The 24,597-nt window shown below is 40.1% G+C and overlaps 1 protein-coding gene across 2 annotated transcripts in view; it reads right to left on the bottom strand.

The window, feature by feature from the left end:
• Window positions 1–940: 940 nt before the first annotated feature.
• Window positions 941–24,597, bottom strand: part of PACRGL (parkin coregulated like) — a 122,647-nt gene continuing 98,990 nt past the window's right edge. For both annotated transcript variants that reach the window (XM_053704098.1, XM_053704099.1), the window contains one exon: window positions 941–1,280. In XM_053704098.1, coding sequence (XP_053560073.1) covers window positions 1,224–1,280 — 57 coding nt within the window. In that variant the 3' untranslated portion in view covers window positions 941–1,223. The remainder of the gene's footprint in view (window positions 1,281–24,597) is intronic.

Below are 24,597 nucleotides of genomic sequence, written 5' to 3' on the forward strand. Positions count from 1 at the left end.
AGTATACATATATGACACTGTGGGGCTTGGTTAGGAAAATCAGCACAGTTATTAAAAAAATAAGCAAAACTATACATTGTTACAAAAACACTCCCAGATGGGCTATATAAATAGATAATCTACAAAACATTTATGCAAAGAAAAATCTAGTGTACAATGTCCGTTTAAGATCTTACAAAAAACAGGAAATTGCTGATTTAGACAAATTTCAGATCTTTAAGAAAACTGAATAAAATGGACAAAGCCATTCATTGGTCAAAGAAAAAATATACATGCGTGGATAGCTGTAATAACACCAGGGCCTCTTTATTTAAGAAGAACAGGATGAAAGCATCAGTTTAAGAGTTTATTAGTATACTTTGTTGAAGAAGCAGCAATGCTAACTGAACACATCAGGTGAGACAATGACAGAAGTATATTTGTGCAGCCGCCAATCAGCAGCTAGCTCCCAGTAGTGCATTGCTGCTCCTGAGCCTCCCTAGGCATGCTTTTTAACAAAGAATACCAAGAAAACAAGTCAAATTAGGTAACAGAAGTAAACTCCAAAGATGTTTAAAATTGTATGCTCTATTTGAATCATGAAAGTTTAATGTTTACTTAAATTGTCCCTTTAGTTGATTTTATCGTTTATCATCCATAAAAATCACAGTAAACAGACCTTCAGACTAAAGTATTATTCAACAGTGATATCTATTTTGATTTAATGCACAGACACAAATGCCTCTTTACATACATTGTACTCACATAAAAAGCAATCACTTTTTCCCCAGCAGCAATACATGTCTACATAGAAGAGAGGAATCAGACTAGGTGCAGGCTGACATACTGACAAGTACTGCGACTTGACAAGGAGACGCCCATACAAACCCCCTACCCAACAACTCCCCATAGTAAAACCATTATGAACTTTTTTAATTTAATATGTTTATTATAAGACATGTTGCAGTTAATATGATTTCATTATTTATTACAGCATAGATTGCAAGCAATATATAGATTACACTCATGTAGCCTACTGTAAACATGTCTGAGTAATATACAGCTCTTAAATTCTTTTGGGATTCATTTTGTATAAAAATAAAGTACAAGCAAAATGAGGCAGAGGAGAAAACAAAAATAATTAAAAAGTTTTTTTTCACGATTATTCTAAAGCTGTAATCATGTGTCTTGCTGTTATAGACATGTCACAACTATGTCAGTAGGTCCAATGTTTCCTTTTATGTTCATCTAGACAGTGAACAGTAGGTTGGAATTTTTGATTTAATGATTCCAAGACATTCCTTTAAAAAGATAGAGAAACAAACTGTCAGTTTTTAAACTTTGAATGTACCAAAACCTTTTCAGAGTAAAAGGGACAGTCAGCACCAAAAACATCATTTATGTAAGAACTTACCTGATAAATTAATTTCTTTCATATTGGCAAGAGTCCATGAGCTAGTGACGTATGGGATATACAATCCTACCAGGAGGGGCAAAGTTTCCCAAACCTCAAAATGCCTATAAATACACCCCTCACCACACCCACAATTCAGTTTAACAAATAGCGAAGAAGTGGGGTGATAAAGAAAGGAGTAAAAAGCATCAAAGGAATTTGGAAATAATTGTGCTTTATACAAAAAAATCATAACCACCATAAAAATGGTGGGCCTCATGGACTCTTGCCAATATGAAAGAAATGAATTTATCAGGTAAGTTCTTACATAAATTATGTTTTCTTTCATGTAATTGGCAAGAGTCCATGAGCTAGTGACGTATGGGATAGCAATACCCAAGATGTGGAACTCCACGCAAGAGTCACTAGAGAGAGAGGGATAAAATAAAAACAACCATTTTTCGTTGAAGAAAATTAATCCACAACCCAAAAACAAAATTTATGCTTACCTGATAAATTCCTTTCTCCTGTAGTGTGGTCAGTCCACGGGTCATCATTACTTCTGGGATATTAACTCCTCCCCAACAGGAAGTGCAAGAGGATTCACCCAGCAGAGCTGCTACACAGCTCCTCCCCTCTACGTCACCTCCAGTCATTCGACCAAGGACCAACGAGAAAGGAGAAGCCAAAGGGTGTAGTGGTGACTGGAGTATAATTCAAAATTTTTTTTACCTGCCAAAAAAAACAGGGCGGGCCGTGGACTGACCACACTACAGGAGAAAGGAATTTATCAGGTAAGCATACATTTTGTTTTCTCCTGTTAAGTGTGGTCAGTCCACGGGTCATCATTACTTCTGGGATACCAATACCAAAGCTAAAGTACACAGATGACGGGAGGGACAGGCAGGCTCTTTATACGGAAGGAACCACTGCCTGAAGAACCTTTCTCCCAAAAACAGCCTCCGCAGAAGCAAAAGTGTCAAATTTGTAAAATTTGGAAAAAGTATGAAGAGAAGACCAAGTTGCAGCCTTGCAAATCTGTTCAACAGAAGCCTCATTCTTAAAGGCCCAAGTGGAAGCCACAGCTCTAGTAGAATGTGCTGTAATTCTTTCAGGAGGCTGCTGTCCAGCAGTCTCATAGGCTAACCGAATTATGCTATGAAGCCAAAAAGAGAGAGAGGTAGCCGAAGCTTTTTGACCTCTCCTCTGACCAGAATAAACGACAAACAGGGAAGATGTTTGTCGAAAATCCTTAGTTGCCTGTAGATAAAATTTCAGGGCACGGACTACATCTAGATTGTGTAGCAGACGTTCCTTCTTCGAAGAAGGATTAGGACACAAAGATGGAACCACAATCTCTTGATTGATATTCCTGTTAGTGACCACCTTAGGTAGGAACCCAGGTTTAGTACGCAGAACTACCTTGTCTGAATGAAAAATCAGATAAGGAGAATCACAATGTAAGGTGGATAACTCAGAGACTCTTCGAGCCGAGGAAATCGCCATTAAAAATAGAACTTTCCAAGATAACAGCTTGATATCAATGGAATGAAGGGGTTCAAACGGAACACCCTGTAAAACATTAAGAACTAAGTTCAAACTCCAAGGTGGAGCAACAGTTTTAAACACAGGCTTGATCCTAGCTAAAGCCTGACAAAAAGCTTGAACGTCCGGAACTTCTGACAGACGTTTGTGTAAAAGAATGGACAGAGCTGAAATCTGTCCCTTTAAAGAACTAGTGGATAAACCCTTTTCTAAACCTTCTTGTAGAAAAGACAATATCCTCGGAATCCTAACCTTACTCCATGAGTAACTCTTGGATTCGCACCAATATAAGTATTTGCGCCATATCTTATGATAAATCTTTCTGGTAACAGGCTTCCTAGCCTGTATTAAGGTATCAATAACTGACTCAGAAAAACCACGTTTTGATAAAATCAAGCGTTCAATTTCCAAGCAGTCAGCTTCAGAGAAATTAGAATTTGATGTTTGAAGGGACCCTGGATCAGAAGGTCCTGTTTCAGAGGTAGAGACCAAGGTGGACAGGATGACATGTCCACTAGATCTGCATACCAAGTCCTGCGTGGCCATGCAGGCGCTATTAGAATCACTGATGCTCTCTCCTGTTTGATTCTGGCAATCAATCGAGGAAGCATCGGGAAGGGTGGAAACACATAAGCCATCCCGAAGGTCCAAGGTGCTGTCAAAGCATCTATCAGAACCGCTCCCGGATCCCTGGATCTGGACCCGTAACGAGGAAGCTTGGCATTCTGTCGAGACGCCATGAGATCTATCTCTGGTTTGCCCCAACGTCGAAGTATTTGGGCAAAGACCTCCGGATGAAGTTCCCACTCCCCCGGATGAAAAGTCTGACGACTTAAGAAATCCGCCTCCCAATTCTCCACTCCCGGGATGTGGATTGCTGACAGGTGGCAAGAGTGAGACTCTGCCCAGCGAATTATCTTTGATACTTCCATCATTACTAGGGAGCTTCTTGTCCCTCCCTGATGGTTGATGTAGGCTACAGTCGTGATGTTGTCCGACTGAAACCTGATGAACCCCCGAGTTGTTAACTGGGGCCAAGCCAGAAGGGCATTGAGAACTGCTCTCAATTCCAGAATGTTTATTGGTAGGAGACTCTCCTCCTGATTCCATAGTCCCTGAGTCTTCAGAGAATTCCAGACAGCGCCCCAACCTAGTAGGCTGGCGTCTGTTGTTACAATTGTCCAGTCCGGCCTGCTGAATGGCATCCCCCTGGACAGATGTGGCCGAGAAAGCCACCATAGAAGAGAATTTCTGGTCTCTTGATCCAGATTCAGAGTAGGGGACAAGTCTGAGTAATCCCCATTCCACTGACTTAGCATGCACAATTGCAGCGGTCTGAGATGTAGGCGTGCAAAGGGTACTATGTCCATTGCCGCTACCATTAAGCCGATCACCTCCATGCATTGAGCTACTGACGGGTGTTGAATGGAATGAAGGACACGGCATGCATTTTGAAATTTTGTTAACCTGTCTTCTGTCAGGTAAATCTTCATTTCTACAGAATCTATCAGAGTCCCCAAGAAGGGAACTCTTGTGAGTGGAAAGAGAGAACTCTTCTTTTCGTTCACCTTCCATCCATGCGACCTTAGAAATGCCAGTACTAACTCTGTATGAGACTTGGCAGTTTGAAAGCTTGAAGCTTGTATCAGAATGTCGTCTAGGTACGGAGCTACCGAAATTCCTCGCGGTCTTAGTACCGCCAGAAGAGCACCCAGAACCTTTGTGAAGATTCTTGGAGCCGTAGCCAATCCGAATGGAAGAGCTACAAACTGGTAATGCCTGTCTAGAAAGGCAAACCTTAGATACCGGTAATGATCTTTGTGAATCGGTATGTGAAGGTAAGCATCCTTTAAATCCACTGTGGTCATGTACTGACCCTTTTGGATCATGGGTAAAATTGTCCGAATAGTTTCCATTTTGAACGATGGAACTCTTAGGAATTTGTTTAGGATCTTTAAATCCAAGATTGGCCTGAAAGTTCCCTCTTTTTTGGGAACCACAAACAGATTTGAGTAAAACCCTTGTCCTTGTTCCGACTGCGGAACCGGATGGATCACTCCCATTAATAAAAGATCTTGTACGCAGCGTAGAAACGCCTCTTTCTTTATTTGGTTTGTTGACAACCTTGACAGATGAAATCTCCCTCTTGGGGGAGAGGATTTGAAGTCCAGAAGGTATCCCTGAGATATGATCTCTAACGCCCAGGGATCCTGGACATCTCTTGCCCAATCCTGGGCGAAGAGAGAAAGTCTGCCCCCCACTAGATCCGGATCGGGGGCCCTCAATTCATGCTGTCTTAGGGGCAGCAGCAGGTTTCCTGGCCTGCTTGCTCTTGTTCCAGGACTGGTTAGGTCTCCAACATTGTCTGTAGCGAGCAACAGCTCCTTCCTGTTTTGGTGCAGAGGAAGTTGATGCTGCTCCTGCTTTGAAATTACGAAAGGAACGAAAATTAGACTGTCTAGCCTTACGTTTGGCTCTGTCTTGAGGCAGGGCATGGCCTTTACCCCCTGTAATGTCAGCGATAATTTCTTTCAACCCGGGCCCGAATAAAGTCTGCCCTTTGAAAGGAATATTAAGTAATTTAGATTTAGAAGTAACATCAGCTGACCAGGATTTTAGCCACAGTGCTCTGCGCGCCTGAATGGCGAATCCGGAATTCTTAGCCGTAAGTTTAGTTAAATGTACTACGGCATCCGAAATAAATGAGTTAGCTAACTTAAGGGCTTTAAGCTTGTGTGTAATCTCATCTAATGGAGCTGATTCAAGTGTCTCTTCCAGAGACTCAAACCAAAATGCTGCTGCAGCCGTGACAGGCGCAATGCATGCAAGAGGTTGCAATATAAAACCTTGTTGAACAAACATTTTCTTAAGGTAACCCTCTAACTTTTTATCCATTGGATCTGAAAAGGCACAGCTATCCTCCACCGGGATAGTGGTACGCTTAGCTAAAGTAGAAACTGCTCCCTCCACCTTAGGGACCGTTTGCCATAAGTCCCGTGTGGTGGCGTCTATTGGAAACATCTTTCTAAATATTGGAGGGGGTCTATCCCACTCCTTAGTAACAATTTCAGTAAGTCTCTTAGGTATAGGAAAAACGTCAGTACTCGACGGTACTGCAAAATATTTATCCAACCTACACAATTTCTCTGGTATTGCAACTGTGTTACAATCATTCAGAGCCGCTAACACCTCCCCTAGTAATACACGGAGGTTTTCCAGCTTAAATTTAAAATTTGAAATATCTGAATCCAGTCTGTTTGGATCAGAACCGTCACCCGCAGAATGAAGCTCTCCGTCCTCATGGTCTGCAAATTGTGACGCAGTATCTGACATGGCCCTAATATTATCAGCGCACTCTGTTCTCACCCCAGAGTGATCACGCTTACCTCTTAGTTCTGGTAATTTAGCCAAAACTTCAGTCATAACAGTAGCCATATCCTGTAATGTGATTTGTAATGGCCGCCCAGATGTACTCGGCGCTACAATATCACGCACCTCCCGAGCGGGAGATGCAGGTACTGACACGTGAGGCGAGTTAGTCGGCATAACTCTCCCCTCGTTGTTTGGTGAAACATGTTCAATTTGTACAGATTGATTTTTATTTAAAGTAGCATCAATGCAGTTAGTACATAAATTTCTATTGGGCTCCACTTTGGCTTTAGCACATATAGCACAGATATCTTCTGAATCAGACATGTTTAACACACTAGCAAATAAACTAGCAACTTGGAAATACTTTTCAAGTAATTTACTATAATATGCAAACGTACTGTGCCTACAAGAAGCACAGAAAAAGTTATGACAGTTGAAAATTGATAAACTGAAAAGTTATAGCATCAAATCTTTGTAAAAAAACACACTTTTAGCAAAGGATTGCTCCCATTAGCAAAGGATAATTAACCCTGATAGCAGAAAAAAAATACAGAAATAAACGTTTTTTATCACAGTCAACTACAATCTCACAGCTCTGCTGTGAGTGATTACCTCCCTCAAAACAAGTTTTGAAGACCCCTGAGTTCTGTAGAGATGAACCGGATCATGCAGGGAAGACAATAAACTTCTGACTGAATTTTTGATGCGTAGCAAAAGTGCCAAAAAAGGCCCCTCCCCCTCATACACAACAGTGAGAGAGATCAGTAAACTGTCATAAATTAAATAAAAACGACTGCCAAGTGGAAAAAATAGTGCCCAAAACATTTTTTCACCCAGTACCTCAGAAAATTAAACGATTTTACATGCCAGCAAAAAACGTTTAACATAAATAAATTAAGTGTTATTAAAAAGCCTGTTGCTAGTCCCTGCAAATTAGGCTAAAGACTTATGCATACAGTATAATTCCAGTGAAGTGCCATTCCCCAGAATACTGAAGTGTAAAATATACATACATGACAGCCTGATACCAGTTGCTGCTACTGCATTTAAGGCTGAGTTTACATTATATCGGTATGGCAGAATTTTCTCATCAATTCCATTGTCAGAAAATAATAAGCTGCTACATACCTCTTGCAGATTAATCTGCCCGCTGTCCCCTGATCTGAAGTTTACCTCTCCTCAGATGGCCGAGAAACAGCAATATGATCTTAACTACGCCGGCTAAAATCATAGAAAAAACTCAGGTAGATTCTTCTTCAAATTCTACCAGAGAAGGAATAAACACACTCAGGTGCTATTATAAAATAACAAACTTTTGATTGAAGGTATAAAACTAAGTATAATCACCACAGTCCTCTCACACATCCTATCTATTCGTTGGGTGCAAGAGAATGACTGGGGGTGACGTAGAGGGGAGGAGCTGTGTAGCAGCTCTGCTGGGTGAATCCTCTTGCACTTCCTGTTGGGGAGGAGTTAATATCCCAGAAGTAATGATGACCCGTGGACTGACCACACTTAACAGGAGAAATATAAGTTTATTCTCATAAATGAAAGGAAAAAACTTAAAACATAAGCAGAAGAATCAAACTGAAACAGCTGCCTGAAGAACATTTCTACCAAAAACTACTTCCGAAGAATTTAGTAAATGTATGCAAAGAAGACCAAGTTGCTGCTTTGCAAATCTGATCAACTGAAGCTTCATTCCTAAAAGCCCACAAAGTGGAGACTGATCTAGTAGAATGAGCTGTAATTCTATGAGGCGGGACTTGACCTGACTCCAAATAAGCTTGAAGAATCAAAAGAAAAGAATCAAAAGCTTTAACCACAATGCCAAGGAAACGGCAGAAGCCTTCTAACCTTTACTAGAACCAGAAAAGATAACAAATAGTCTTCCTGAAATCTTAAGTAACTTTAACATAATAATTCAGAGCTCTCACCATATCCAAAGAATGTAAGGATCTATCCAAAGAATTCTTAGAATTAGGACACAAGGAAGGGAGAACAATTTCTCTATTAATGTTGTTAGAATTCACAACCTTAGGTAAGAATTTAAATGAAGTCCGCAAAACTGCCTTATCCTGATGAAAAATCAGAAAAGGAGAAACACAAGAGAGCAGATAATTCAGAAACTCTTCTAGCAGAAGAGATGGCCAAAAGAAACAACACTTTCCAAGAAAGTATTTAATGTCCAAAGAATGCATAGGCTCAAATGGAGGAGCTTGTAAAGCCTTCAAAACCAAATTAAGACTCCAAAGAGGAGAGATTGATTTAATGACAGGCTTGATACGAACTAAAGCCTGAACAAAACAGTGAATATCAGGAAGCTCAGCAATCTTTCTGTGAAATACAACAGATATTTGTCCCTTCAAGCAGCTTGCAGATAAACCCTTATCCAAACCATCCTGAATAAACTGTAAAATTCTAGGAATTCTAAAAGAAAGCCAAGATAATTTATGAGATGAACACCATGAAATGTAAGTCTTCCAAACTCGATAATAAATCTTTCTAGAAACAGATTTACGAGCTTGACCATAGTATTACTAGGCACTAAGCATTCAATTTCCATACCTTCAAATTTAATGATTTGAGATCCTGATGGAAAAACGGACCTTGAGACAGAAGGTCCGGCCTTAATGGAAGTGGCCAAGGTTGGCAACTGGACTTCCGAACAAGATCCGCATACCAAAACCTGAGGCCATGCTGGAGCCACCAGCAGCACAAATGATTGCTCCATGATGATTTTGGAGATCACTCTTGGAAGAAGAACTAAAGGCGGGAAAATATAAGCAGGTTGATAACACCAAAGAAGTGTCAACGCATCCACTGCTTCCGCCTGAGGATCCCTGGACCTGGACAGGTACCTGGGAAGTTTCTTGTTTAGATGAGAAGCCATCAGATCTATTTCTGGAAGACCCCACATCTGAACAACCTGAGAAAACACATCTGGATGGAGGGACCACTCCCCGGATGTAAAGTCTGACGGCTGAGATAATCCGCTTCCCAATTGTCAATACCTGGGATATGAACCGCATAAATTAGACAGGAGCAGGATTCCGCTCAAGCAAGTATCCGGGATACTTCTTTCATAACTTGGAGACTGTGAGTTCCACCCTGATGATTGACATATGCCACAGTTGTGATCTTGTCTGTCTGAAAACAAATGCACGGTTCTCTCTTAAACAGAGGCCAAATATGAAGAGCCCTGAAAATCTTGACTGGTAATCTTGCCTCTTGAGATTTCCAAACCCCTTGTGCTGTCAGAGATCCCCAAAACAGCTCCCCAACCTGAAAGACTTGCATCAAAAGAGGCCCCTAGAACTATACAATGGTGATCTAACCACCAAGTCAGAGATAGTCGAACATTGGGATTTAAGGATATTAATTGTGATATTCTTGTATAATCCCTGCACCATTGGTTCAGCATACAAAGCTGGAGAGGTCTCATATGAAAACGAGCAAAGGGGATCGCGTTCGATGCTGCAGTCATGAGACCTTAAACTTCCATGCACATAGCTACTGAAGGGAATGACTGAGACTGAAGGTTCTGACAGGCTGCAACCAATTTTAAACATCTCTTGTCTGCTTGGTAAATTGATCCTCCAACCATGTTTTCAAAGAAACAACACTAGTTGATTTGTGTGAGATTCTGCAGAATGTAAAGACTAAATACCAAGATATCGTCCAAATAAGGAAACACCGCAATACCCTGGTCTCTGATTACAGAGAGTAGGGCACCGAGAACCTTTGAAAAGATTCTTGGAGCTGTCGCTAGGCCAAAAGGAAGAGCGACAAATTGGTAATACTTGTCTAGAAAAGAGAATCTCAGAAACTGATAATGATCTGGATGAACCGGAATATGAAGATATGCATCCTGTAAGTATATGGTGGACATATAATGCCCTTGCTGAACAAAAGGCAGAATAGTCCTTAGTCACCATTTTGAAAGTTGGTATTCTTACATAACAATTCAAAATTTTCAGATTCAGAACTGGTCTGAATGAATTTTCTTTTTTTGAAAAATCTTAATCTGCCCCCTACCAGCTGAGCTGGAATGAGGGCCGCACCTTCATGTGGATATGAGGGCTGGCTTTGGTTTCTTAAATGGCTTGTATTTATTCCAATTTGAAGAAAGTTTCCAATTGGAAACAGATTCCTTGGGGGGAAGGATTAGGTTTCTGTTCCTTATTTTGTCGAAAAGGAATGAAAACGGTTAGAAGCTTTAGATTTGCCCTTAGGTCTTTTATCCTGAGGCAAAAAAACTCCCCTCCCCCCAGTGACAGTTGAAATAATTGAATCCAACTGAGAACCAAATAACTTATTACCTTGGAAAGAAAGAGATAGCAATCTAGACTTAAAAGTCATGTCAGCATGCCAAGATTTAAGCCACAAAGCTCTTCTAGCTAAAATATAAAGACATAGATTTAACATCAATTTTGATGATATCAAAAATGGCATCACAAATAAATTGATTAGCATGTTGAAGCAAGCGAACAATGCTAGACAAATCAGAATCCAATTCTTGTTGCGCTAAATTTTCCAACCAAAAAGATTGATGCAGCTGCAACATCAGCCAAAGAAATTGTAGGCCTGAGAAGATGACCTGAATATAAATAGGCTTTCCTTAGATAAGATTCAAGTTTCCCATCTAAAGGATCTTTAAAAATAAGTACTATCTTCCATAGGAATAGTAGTACGTTTAGCAAAAGTAGAGATAGCCCCATCACTTTGGGGATCTTCTCCCAAAACTCCAATGTAACTGCTGGCAAAGGATACAATTTTTTAAACCTTGAAGAAGGAATAAAAGAAGTACCAGGCCTATTCCATTACTTAGAAATCATATCAGAAATAGCATCAGGAACTGGAAACACCTCTGGAATAACTACAGGAGGTTTATAAACAGAATTTAAACGTTTACTAGTTTTAATATCAAGAGGACTAGTTTCTTCAATATCCAATGTAATCAACACTTCTTTTAACAAAGAACGACTATACTGCATTTTAAATAAATAAGTAGATTTGTCAGTTTCAATATCTGAGGAAGGATCTTCTGAATCAGATAGATCCTCATTAGTGGAGGATAATTCAGTATTTTGTTGATCATTTGAAATTTCCTTAACTTTATGAGAAGTTTTAAAAGACCTTTTACTTTTATTAGAAGGCGGGATGGCAGACAACACCTTCTGAATAGAATCAGCAATAAATTATTTTAAATTCACAGGTATATCTTGTACATCATTAGATGTTTAAGGAACAGCAACAGGCAATGTACTATTACTGATGGACACATTCTCTGCATGTAAAAGTTTATCATGACAACTATTACAAACCACAGCTGGAGATATAATCTCCACAGGTTTACAACAAATGTACTAAGCTTTGGTAGAACTGTTATCAGGCAGCAGGGTTCCAACAGTGATTTCTGAGACAGGATCAGATTGAGACATCTTGCAAATGTAAGAGAAAAAACAACATATAAAGCAAAATGATCAATTTCCTTATGTGGCAGTTTCAGGAATGGGAAAAAAAAATGCAAACAGCATAGCCCTCTGATAGAGAAAAAAGGCAAGAGGCATATAGGAATGGGGTTTTAAATAATGAAAATATTTGGCGCCAAGTATGACGCACAACACAAACAGAAAAAAAAATTGGCGCTAACAACATCCGGAAATTACACTCATGTCATTGAAGACGCAACCCTGTGAAAGGACTCGGCGTCTACTAAGACGCCGGAAATTACGAATTTGTGTCATTGAACGTAAGTTCGCGCCAAAAAATCTTGCGCCAAAAATTACGCAATATACTTTGGCATTTTGCTCCCTCGCAAGCCTAATTCTGCCTGCAAATTTAAAATGACAGTCAATTGAAAAAAGACTATACCCCAGGTAAGAAATAAATTTTTCGTAAAAAATGCATTTCCCAGATATGAAACTGACAGTCTGCAAAAGGAAATATACTGAAACCTGAATCATGGCAAATATAAGTACAATACATATATTTAGAACTTTATATAAATACATAAAGTGCCAAACCATAGCTGAGAGTGTCTTAAGTAATGAAAACATTCTTACCAAAAGACAACCATCCACATATAGCAGATAGCCAACCCAGTACTGAAACGGTCATCAGTAGAGGTAATGGAATATGAGAGTATATCGTCGATCTGAAAAGGGAGGTAGCAGATGAATCTCTACGACCGATAACAGAGAACCTATGAAATAGATCTCCCGTTAGGAAAACCATTGCATTCAATAGGTGATACTCCCTTCACATCCCTCTGACATTCACTGTACTCTGAGAGGAATCGGGCTTCAAAATTCTGAGAAGCGCATATCAACGTAGAAATCTTAGCACCAACTTACTTCATCACCTCCATAGGAGGCAAAGTTTGTAAAACTGAATTGTGGGTGTGGTGAGGGGTGTATTTATAGGCATTTTGAGGTTTGGGAAACTTTGCCCCTCCTGGTAGGATTGTATATCCCATACGTCACTAGCTCATGGACTCTTGCCAATTACATGAAATAAATTATTATTGTTTAAATATAGACAATGCCTTTACTACCCATTCCCCAGCTTTGTACAACCAACATTGTTATATTAATATACTTTATAACATGTAAACCTCTAAATTTCTGCCTGTTTCTAAGCTACTACAGACAGCCCTTTATCACATGCTTTTTTATATGCTTTTAACAACAAGAGATTGCTAGTTCATGTGGGCCATAAAGATAACTTTGTGCTCATGCCTGTGGGTTGTGGATGACACTGCACTAATTGGCTAAAATAGCCATATGATCAGGGGGCTGTCAAAGGTATCTTATGCAAAACTGGGGAATGGGTAATAAAGGGAATATCTATCTTTTTAAACAATACAAAATTTGGAGTTGACTGTCCCTTTAACACAAAGGGCAAGATTAATCTTTGCTTTTCTCCTATGTTTGCCCCAAAAGTGTGCTTATGATTGGGCAAGTTTGACTGTAAATTTCTCCCATTCTCTTCCCATTCTCCTTGGAGAACGGGTGCTCCAAAAAAAAAAAAAAAAAAAAAGGTTAAATTAGATCCTTTGAGTCATATTTCCTATAGTAATCCTCTTTAATTCGACTAGTTACAAATGTATGATTTCTTTTCTCCTATAGCGGACTAAAAGTTTACCTGCAAATGCGTGCATTAAAGCGCTCCATAACTACTGTAGAGAACAGCATTAGAAATCTATTCTCTACCAGTTGTAGAAGCAATGTTACAAAAAAAATAATTATAAATAGCAAAGCGCAATAATAATATGTATTGGGGCGCCAGAATAATATATAATGGAGGAAAAAAATAATATATAAATAGAAGCATTAAAATAATGAAAACTTAGATTTTCTTCCATGAGAGTTTGTTGAAGTGGGGCTGTATAAATATTTCTATTGATTTATGACACAGGAAGAATTGTTGCTTATTTACAATGATAATTAAGGCGCAGATATTAATCCGACTGGAGAAATTTATCTTTACATCTCCTCAAAGATGTTTACAAAAGAGCAAAAAACAAACAATTTTTTGATAAATTTGAGTGCACAGATGCACTTCTCTGAAGGAGAGCTGAGGAGAACACATAGGAGAACTACACACACTTGATAAATCTTGCCCAAATTATTTACATTACAAATAATTATACAATAACAATTTTTCATTGTGGGCAATAGATATTTCAAATTTCTACAGTGGTTAAACACACAGTAGAAGTGCCCCTCAGACCTGCGGAGTACTGCTGGTGCCAAGCAGAACCCGAAGCTGATCCAATCAGCAGCACTAATCACACTGATTGGATCAGCGGCTGTTTCCGGGCAGCAATTCTACTGTGTGTTTATCCTCTTTGAATGTTTTAAACACACAGTAGTGTAGGGTCGATAGTCTTAAAATTACATGCTCTAACAAATTAGAGCATGTCATTTTTCAACTATTATTGCTCTTTGAAACGTTTGTTATTCAAAAACACAATTTATGCTTTACCTGGTAAATTAAATTTATTTCATGGTGTGGGGAGTCCACGATCCATTACTCAGAGAAATTACTCTTCTTTACCACTAGGAGGAGTCAAAGATTCCCAAACCCCAAGAGCCCTATAAAATCCTTCCCACCTCAAACATACCCCAGTCTTTACTTTGCCTCCCATAACAAAAGGGTAGAAGGAAGCAGCACTCTTAATCCATTGTCCATTAAAATCCAAAAATTTTTTATTTCATTTAATTAAAACCAAAACAGACAGCACAGCACAGTACAGACTTCACAAGTGGAGGGGGAGCAAATCCTTACATGTTTCGTGCTATGCAGCACTTAATCATAGGAATTCTGTACTGTGCTGTGCTGTCTGTTTTGGTTTTAATTATATGAAATAATTTTTTTTTGGATTTTAATGGACAATGGATTAAGAGTGCTGCTTCCTTCTACCCTTTTGTTATGGATTTGGCTTGATTCTTACCTTAGCTGGCACCACGCCATCAGTGCTTCCATTTGTGCCAACATTCTGGGGCGGTGATTGGACAACAGCGCACACACCCTCCTTAGGCTGGAGCGACGTCATTCCCCTACTCACTGTCTTTACTTTTCCTCCGCTGGAGGTGGTTGAAGAATGGAGATGTGCATTTGATTCTTCAGAGAAAGAGGTTTTCAGTATATATTAAGGCCCGGTAACATTTTAGACACTCATAGCTATGTTATATGTAACGTATAGCCAAGCAAAGTCAAATAAGAAAAAAAATAAGAGTCTTAAAAAGGAGCAGGGAAAAAATTAATCTTAAAAAACATCAGGGTGGGGTCTCATGGACTCTCACCAGCATGAAAAAAATGTAATCTATCAGGTAAGCATAAATTATGTTTTCTTTCATGGAGGTGGTGAGAGTTCACGATCCATTACTCCTGGGAACTAATACCCAAGGTGTGGAGTCCACGAATAATAACATTAAGGAAGGGATTTAAAATCATATTTTTTTTCACTGATAAATTAAATCCACAACCCCCGATAAAAATGTATTTGTAAAAGTATGCAAAGAAGACCAAGTAGCTGCCTTACAAATCCGATCAACTGAAGTCTCAAGAAATGGCAACTGACCTAGTAGAATGAGCAGTAATTTGCTGCGGTGGAGGCTGACCTGCCTCCAAATAAGCTTTGTGAATCAAATGTTTCAGCCAAGATGCCAAATAAACAGCAGAAACATGCTGACCCTTCCTAGGACCAGAAAAATAAATTAACAAACTAGAAGTCCTTAGTAGCATCAATGTAATATTTCAATGCCCTAACAATGTCTAAAGAATGCAAAGATCTCTCTAAAGCCTTCTTAGGATTAGGACACAAACTTTAGGCAAAAAATAAAATGAAGTAGGTAAAACATCCTTATCTCGATAAAAAAAAAAAATCAGATAAGGAGTATAACAATAAAGAACAGATAACTCAAAAACTCTTCTAGCAGAAGAAATAGCCAAAATAAACATCTTCCTAGAAAGTAATTTAATATCCATCTTATGCATAGGCTCAAAAAGAGGAGCCTGCAAACTCCTTAAAGGGACAGTCTACAATAGAATTGTTATTGTTTTAAAAGATAGACAATCCCTTTATTACCCATTCCCCAGTTTTGCACACAGTTACAGTATATTAATATACTTTTTACTTCTGTGATTACCTTGAATCTAAGAATCTTCTGACAGCCCCCTGATCACATGACTTTTTATTTATTATCTATTGACTTGCATTTAGTACCGTGTTGTACTAAGTCTTAAATAACTCCTTAGGCATGATCACAATTGTATCTATATGACCCACAAGAACTAGCGGGCTCCTGCTGTGAAAAGCAAATAAAAAAGCATGTGATTAAAAGGCTGCCTATAGTGGCATAGAAACAGGCAGAAATTTAGAGGTTTAAATGTAAACAATATATAGAAAAAACCCTGACAACAAATATAGCACAGCTTCCCTAAATAGAGTGGTATCCCAACCACTCTCACTAAGAAATTTGCTACACAATAAAGGGAGCACTAACTAGCAGCTATACAAACGGATATAAACAGTGAAGATATATCACTTTAACAAATACACATATAAGACAAACATCAAAGAAATTCTTCCCGTGCTACCGGAGGAGGAACAGCTTATGTAGCAGATCTGACCGATTACGAGCAGAGACTGGTGCAGCATTTAGGCCCCAAAGTTATCGTTGGGATTACAGATGATTGTGATAGCGACCTAAGAGGTATAAAATGTAATAAATCTAATTTCTTAAATTTTAATTATTTTAATAGAATGTTAATCCTATTAGAATTATATAGGTGTATATATAGTAGGTTTAGCCAATTTCTTATTAGTTCCAAAATTTTGAAAAACAGAATTTATGTTTACCTGATAAATTTCTTTCTCCAACGGTGTGTCCGGTCCACGGCGTCATCCTTACTTGTGGGATATTCTCTTCCCCAACAGGAAATGGCAAAGAGCCCAGCAAAGCTGGTCACATGATCCCTCCTAGGCTCCGCCTACCCCAGTCATTCGACCGACGTTAAGGAGGAATATTTGCATAGGAGAAACCATATGGTACCGTGGTGACTGTAGTTAAAGAAAATAAAATATCAGACCTGATTAAAAAAACCAGGGCGGGCCGTGGACCGGACACACCGTTGGAGAAAGAAATTTATCAGGTAAACATAAATTCTGTTTTCTCCAACATAGGTGTGTCCGGTCCACGGCGTCATCCTTACTTGTGGGAACCAATACCAAAGCTTTAGGACACGGATGAAGGGAGGGAGCAAATCAGGTCACCTAAATGGAAGGCACCACGGCTTGCAAAACCTTTCTCCCAAAAATAGCCTCAGAAGAAGCAAAAGTATCAAACTTGTAAAATTTGGTAAAAGTGTGCAGTGAAGACCAAGTCGCTGCCCTACATATCTGATCAACAGAAGCCTCGTTCTTGAAGGCCCATGTGGAAGCCACAGCCCTAGTGGAATGAGCTGTGATTCTTTCGGGAGGCTGCCGTCCGGCAGTCTCGTAAGCCAATCTGATGATGCTTTTAATCCAAAAAGAGAGAGAGGTAGAAGTTGCTTTTTGACCTCTCCTTTTACCTGAATAAACAACAAACAAGGAAGATGTTTGTCTAAAATCCTTTGTAGCATCTAAATAGAATTTTAGAGCGCGAACAACATCCAAATTGTGCAACAAACGTTCCTTCTTTGAAACTGGTTTTGGACACAGAGAAGGTACGATAATCTCCTGGTTAATGTTTTTGTTAGAAACAACTTTTGGAAGAAAACCAGGTTTAGTACGTAAAACCACCTTATCTGCATGGAACACCAGATAAGGAGGAGAACACTGCAGAGCAGATAATTCTGAGACTCTTCTAGCAGAAGAAATCGCAACTAAAAACAAAAACTTTCCAAAATAATAACTTAATATCAACGGAATGTAAGGGTTCAAACGGAACCCCCTGAAGAACTGAAAGAACTAAATTGAGACTCCAAGGAGGAGTCAAAGGTTTGTAAACAGGCTTGATTCTAACCAGAGCCTGAACAAAGGCTTGAACATCTGGCACAGCTGCCAGCTTTTTGTGAAGTAATACCGACAAGGCAGAAATCTGTCCCTTCAGGGAACTTGCAGATAATCCTTTTTCCAATCCTTCTTGAAGGAAGGATAGAATCCTAGGAATCTTAACCTTGTCCCAAGGGAATCCTTTAGATTCACACCAACAGATATATTTTTTCCAAATTTTGTGGTAAATCTTTCTAGTCACAGGCTTTCTGGCCTGAACAAGAGTATCGATCACAGAATCTGAGAATCCTCGCTTCGATAAAATCAAGCGTTCAATCTCCAAGCAGTCAGCTGGAGTGAAACCAGATTCGGATGTTCGAACGGACCCTGAACAAGAAGGTCTCGTCTCAAAGGTAGCTTCCAAGGTGGAGCCGATGACATATTCACCAGATCTGCATACCAAGTCCTGCGTGGCCACGCAGGAGCTATCAAGATCACCGACGCCCTCTCCTGCTTGATCCTGGCTATCAGCCTGGGGATGAGAGGAAATGGCGGGAACACATAAGCTAGTTTGAAGGTCCAAGGTGCTACTAGTGCATCCACTAGAGCCGCCTTGGGATCCCTGGATCTGGCCCCGTAGCAAGGAACTTTGAAGTTCTGACGAGAGGCCATCAGATCCATGTCTGGAATGCCCCACAGGTGAGTGACTTGGGCAAAGATTTCCGGATGGAGTTCCCACTCCCCCGGATGCAATGTCTGACGACTCAGAAAATCCGCTTCCCAATTTTCCACTCCTGGGATGTGGATAGCAGACAGGTGGCAGGAGTGAGACTCCGCCCAAAGAATAATTTTGGTTACTTCTTCCATCGCTAGGGAACTCCTTGTTCCCCCCTGATGGTTGATGTACGCAACAGTCGTCATGTTGTCTGATTGAAACCGTATGAACCTGGTCCTCGCAAGCTGGGGCCAGGCCTGGAGCGCATTGAATATCGCTCTCAGTTCCAGAATATTTATCGGTAGAAGAGATTCTTCCCGAGACCAAAGACCCTGAGCTTTCAGGGATCCCCAGACCGCGCCCCAGCCTATCAGACTGGCGTCGGTCGTGACAATGACCCACTCTGGTCTGTGGAACATCATCCCTTGAGACAGATTGTCCAGGGACAGCCACCAACGGAGTGAGTCTCTGGTCCTCTGATTTACTTGTATCTTCGGAGACAAGTCTGTATAGTCCCCATTCCACTGACTGAGCATGCACAGTTGTAATGGTCTTAGATGAATGCGCGCAAAAGGAACTATGTCCATCGCCGCCACCATCAACCCGATCACTTCCATGCACTGAGCTATGGAAGGAAGAGGAACGGAATGAAGTATCCGACAAGAGTCCAGAAGCTTTGTTTTTCTGGCCTCTGTTAGAAAGATCCTCATTTCTAAGGAGTCTATAATTGTTCCCAAGAAGGGAACCCTTGTTGACGGGGATAGAGAACTCTTTTCCACGTTCACTTTCCAGCCGTGAGATCTGAGAAAGGCCAGGACAATGTCCGTGTGAGCCTTTGCTTGAGGAAGGGACGACGCTTGAATCAGAATGTCGTCCAGGTAAGGTACTACTGCAATGCCCCTTGGTCTTAGCACCGCTAGAAGGGACCCTAGTACCTTTGTGAAAATCCTTGGAGCAGTGGCTAATCCGAAAGGAAGCGCCACGAACTGGTAATGTTTGTCCAGGAATGCAAACCTTAGGAACCGATGATGTTCCTTGTGGATAGGAATATGTAGATACGCATCCTTTAAATCCACCGTGGTCATAAATTGACCTTCCTGGATGGAAGGAAGGATAGTTCGAATGGTTTCCATCTTGAACGATGGGACCTTGAGAAATTTGTTTAAGATCTTGAGATCTAGGATTGGTCTGAACGTTCCCTCTTTTTTGGGAACTATGAACAGATTGGAGTAGAACCCCATCCCTTGTTCTCTTAATGGAACAGGATGAATCACTCCCATTTTTAACAGGTCTTCTACACAATGTAAGAACGCCTGTCTTTTTATGTGGTCTGAAGACAACTGCGACTTGTGGAACCTCCCCCTTGGGGGAAGTCCCTTGAATTCCAGAAGATAACCCTGGGAGACTATTTCTAGCGCCCAAGGATCCAGAACATCTCTTGCCCAAGCCTGAGCGAAGAGAGAGAGTCTGCCCCCCACCAGATCCGGTCCCGGATCGGGGGCCAATATTTCATGCTGTCTTGGTAGCAGTGGCAGGTTTCTTGGCCTGCTTTCCCTTGTTCCAGCCTTGCATTGGTCTCCAAGCTGGCTTGGCCTGAGAAGTATTACCCTCTTGCTTAGAGGACGTAACACCTTGGGCTGGTCCGTTTTTACGAAAGGGACGAAAATTAGGTCTATTTTTTGCCTTGAAGGGCCGATCCTGAGGAAGGGCGTGGCCCTTACCCCCAGTGATATCAGAGATAATCTCTTTCAAGTCAGGACCAAACAGCGTTTTCCCCTTGAAAGGAATGTTTAGTAGCTTGTTCTTGGAAGACGCATCAGCCGACCAAGATTTCAACCAAAGCGCTCTGCGCGCCACAATAGCAAACCCAGAGTTCTTAGCCGCTAACTTAGCCAATTGCAAAGAGGCGTCTAGAGTGAAAGAATTAGCCAATTTGAGAGCATTGATTCTGTCCATAATCTCCTCATAAGGAGGAGAGTCACTATCGAGCACCTTAAGCAGTTCATCAAACCAGAAATATGCGGCTGTAGTGACAGGGACAATGCATGAAATGGGTTGTAGAAGGTAACCCTGCTGAACAAACATCTTTTTAAGCAAACCTTCTAATTTTTTATCCATAGGATCTTTGAAAGCACAACTATCCTCTATGGGAATAGTGGTGCGTTTGTTTAAAGTAGAAACCGCTCCCTCGACCTTGGGGACTGACTGCCATAAGTCCTTTCTGGGGTCGACCATAGGAAACAATTTTTTAAATATGGGGGGAGGGACGAAAGGAATACCGGGCCTTTCCCATTCTTTATTAACAATGTCCGCCACCCGCTTGGGTATAGGAAAAGCTTCTGGGAGCCCCGGCACCTCTAGGAACTTGTCCATTTTACATAGTTTCTCTGGGATGACTAAATTTTCACAATCATCCAGAGTGGATAATACCTCCTTAAGCAAAATGCGGAGATGTTCCAATTTAAATTTAAATGTAATCACATCAGATTCAGCCTGCTGAGAAATGTTCCCTAAATCAGTAATTTCTCCCTCAGACAAAACCTCCCTGGCCCCCTCAGATTGGGTTAGGGGCCCTTCAGAGATATTAATATCAGCGTCGTCATGCTCTTCAGTAACTAAAACAGAGCAGCCACGCTTACGCTGACAAGGGTTCATTTTGGCTAAAATGTTTTTGACAGAATTATCCATTACAGCCGTTAATTGTTGCATAGTAAGGAGTATTGGCGCGCTAGATGTACTAGGGGCCTCCTGAGTGGGCAAGACTCGTGTAGACGAAGGAGGGAATGATGCAGTACCATGCTTACTCCCCTCACTTGAGGAATCATCTTGGGCATCATTGTCATTATCACATAAATCACATTTATTTAAATGAATAGGAATTCTGGCTTCCCCACATTCAGAACACAGTCTATCTGGTAGTTCAGACATGTTAAACAGGCATAAACTTGATCAGAAAGTACAAAAAACGTTTTAAAATAAAACCGTTACTGTCACTTTAAATTTTAAACTGAACACACTTTATTACTGCAATTGCGAAAAAACATGAAGGAATTGTTCAAAATTCACCAAATTTTCACCACAGCGTCTTAAAGCCTTGAAAATATTGCACACCAATTTTGGAAGCTTTAACCCTTAAAATAACGGAACCGGAGCCGTTTTAAGCTTTAAACCCCTTTACAGTCCCTGGTATCTGCTTTGCTGAGACCCAACCAAACCCAAAGGGGAATACGATACCAAATGACGCCTTCAGAAGTCTTTTATAAGTATCAGAGCTCCTCTCACATGCGACTGCATGCCATGCCTCTCAAAAACAAGTGCGCAACACCGGCGCGAAAATGAGACTCTGCCTATGCTTTGGGAAAGCCCCTAAAGAATAAGGTGTCTAAAACAGTGCCTGCCGATATTATTAAATCAAAATACCCAGAATAAATGATTCCTCAAGGCTAAATAAGTGTTAATATCAATCGATTTAGCCCAAAAAAAGTCTACAGTTTAAATAAGCCCTTGTGAAGCCCTTATTTACAATCGTAATAAACATGGCTTACCGGATCCCATAGGGAAAATGACAGCTTCCAGCATTACATCGTCTTGTTAGAATGTGTCATACCTCAAGCAGCAAGAGACTGCAAACTGTTCCCCCAACTGAAGTTAATTGCTCTCAACAGTCCTGTGTGGAACAGCCATGGATTTTAGTTACGGTTGCTAAAATCATTTTCCTCATACAAACAGAATTCTTCATCTCTTTTCTGTTTCTGAGTAAATAGTACGTACCAGCACTATTTGAAAATAACAAACTCTTGATTGAATAATGAAAAACTACAGTTAAACACTAAAAAACTCTAAGCCATCTCCGTGGAGATGTTGCCTGTACAACGGCAAAGAGAATGACTGGGGTAGGCGGAGCCTAGGAGGGATCATGTGACCAGCTTTGCTGGGCTCTTTGCCATTTCCTGTTGGGGAAGAGAATATCCCACAAGTAAGGATGACGCCGTGGACCGGACACACCTATGTTGGAGAAATCTATGTTATTTTGTGACAATTTTGATCATCTAACATATAGGCCTATCCTGCCCATATTTTATTACACCATTTTCTATTTTTATCATTCGACTGATATTAAAAAGTGTCTATTGTACTCCTTACTTTATAGAAAGTACCTCTATCACACTATATCTTGTAGACCCTATTGTTTATTATTGTGCTCGCCACCTAAAAGCTGGGGAGGGATTTTTCACGAGCTAGGTGCGGAAAAAGTAGTGTTAGTAATTACTGTTTATTGCAAGATTTATGTTGAGCGAGAATTTTTTAACTACAAAAAAAGACTAGAATATAAGAGTTGCGGACAAGATCGCTCGACACTTGTAAATGTCAGTTTTTCAATAAATTTGTGGCATAGTACATAAGATGTTCAAACCGCACAGTGAAATTTAGAGGGAAAAACTCACGAACACCTCGCAGACAGCTTAGTACATGGAGCTCATAGACTGGAGGTGCTATGATTCTCTTAGGCTATGGAGGTGAAGGATATAACATAGATTAGATAGCAAAGCACAACTAGGGACCTAAAACAGGAATTATTATATAAAACAATTAATGTTATTTACTCAAAACAAAATAGTATACATCTTATCAGTAAACTATCATAGGTTATAGCCCCAAACATCTACTGTAAATAAATCAAACACATAAGATTCATCTTCCAAGGAGTTAAACATTCAGGCAACCGATCAAGTAATCAGACCTCTCAGTTATCATAGGTATTATCAGTCACTGACAGCTGTACTAGATATTAAATAGAGACACACTTCTAGTCTTCATTCTATACCATAGTCCAGCCAATGCTTTCATTAATATCAGCTGTAAATATCCATTATAGGTGGTGCAGAATGTGTCTCTCCTTTAGTCCAAAATGACTATTTATACAAAACAAAATATATATTCAAGGATTTAAAACTGATTTAAAAGGAACTGGAACAATTACTCCCATAGCTTCCAGATCTGAGACAGACTTGAATAAAGCTTGAGCTTTTATAGGATTCCTTGGAACATTGGACATAAAAAAACCTTCCTCTGGGAGGCCTTGCTCTCAATCCTATTTGATATCCATGAGAAACTATATTCAGAACCCAGGGGTCTGGAACAGACTGAAACCAATCCCCATGAAAGAGGCTTAATCTGCCCCCTACCAGAACCTCTGGATTGTTGGGCCGCACCTTCATACAGTTTTGGTAGTAGGGATATATTTCTTACCCTGCTTTGACTTGTTCTAGTTAGCACTAGGTCTCCAGAATGAACCTTGCTTTTGAGAAAATTATTAGAAGCTTTAAGATTTCCCTCTAGACTTTCTGTTCTAAAGAAGACACCCCCTTTACCTCCAGGAACAGTAGATATTATAGAATCTAAATCAGAACCAAACAATTTATTTCCCTGAAAGAAAAGAAATAATAATCTGGATTTTGACACCATATCAGCAGACCAGGATTGAAGCTATAAGGCTCTCCTGGCAAGGACTGCCGAAAACATGCTTTGGACATTAATCTTCATAATATTAAATACAGCATCACAAATAAAAGAATTAGCACTCTTGAGTAAACCCAACAGACTTGCACTAGCAGAGTCATCAGAATACTGATCTGAAAGACTATACAACCAGTGAGTAGAAGCAGCAGCCACATCAGCTATAGAAATAGATGGCCTGAGCAAATAACCTGCATGTAAAAAGGCCCTTCTATGAAAAGACAAATTTATCTAAAGGGTATCTAAAAGAAGGAAGGATTAGTAGTACGTTTAGCCAGAGTGAAAATGGCCCCATCAACCTTAGGAACTGTGTCCCACAAATCAATATTAGCAGGAGGTAAAAGATAACTTGTTAAACCTTGCAGAAGGAGTAAATGAATTACCTGGCTTAAGCCATTCTCTAGAAATCATGTCAGAGACAGCATCAGGAATAGGGAAATCCTCAGGGAGATTAACAAAAGTTTTAAAAACTGAATTTAAATGATTACAAGGCTTATCGCCAGAAACTTTAGGATCTTTAACCCCTAAAGTAATTAAGACATCCTTTAAAAGATAACAAATATGTTCAACTTTAAACAAAAAACAGAA

This window comes from Bombina bombina, chromosome 2 (assembly GCF_027579735.1).
Source record: "Bombina bombina isolate aBomBom1 chromosome 2, aBomBom1.pri, whole genome shotgun sequence".
In the NCBI taxonomy this organism is placed as follows: Eukaryota; Metazoa; Chordata; class Amphibia; order Anura; family Bombinatoridae; genus Bombina; species Bombina bombina.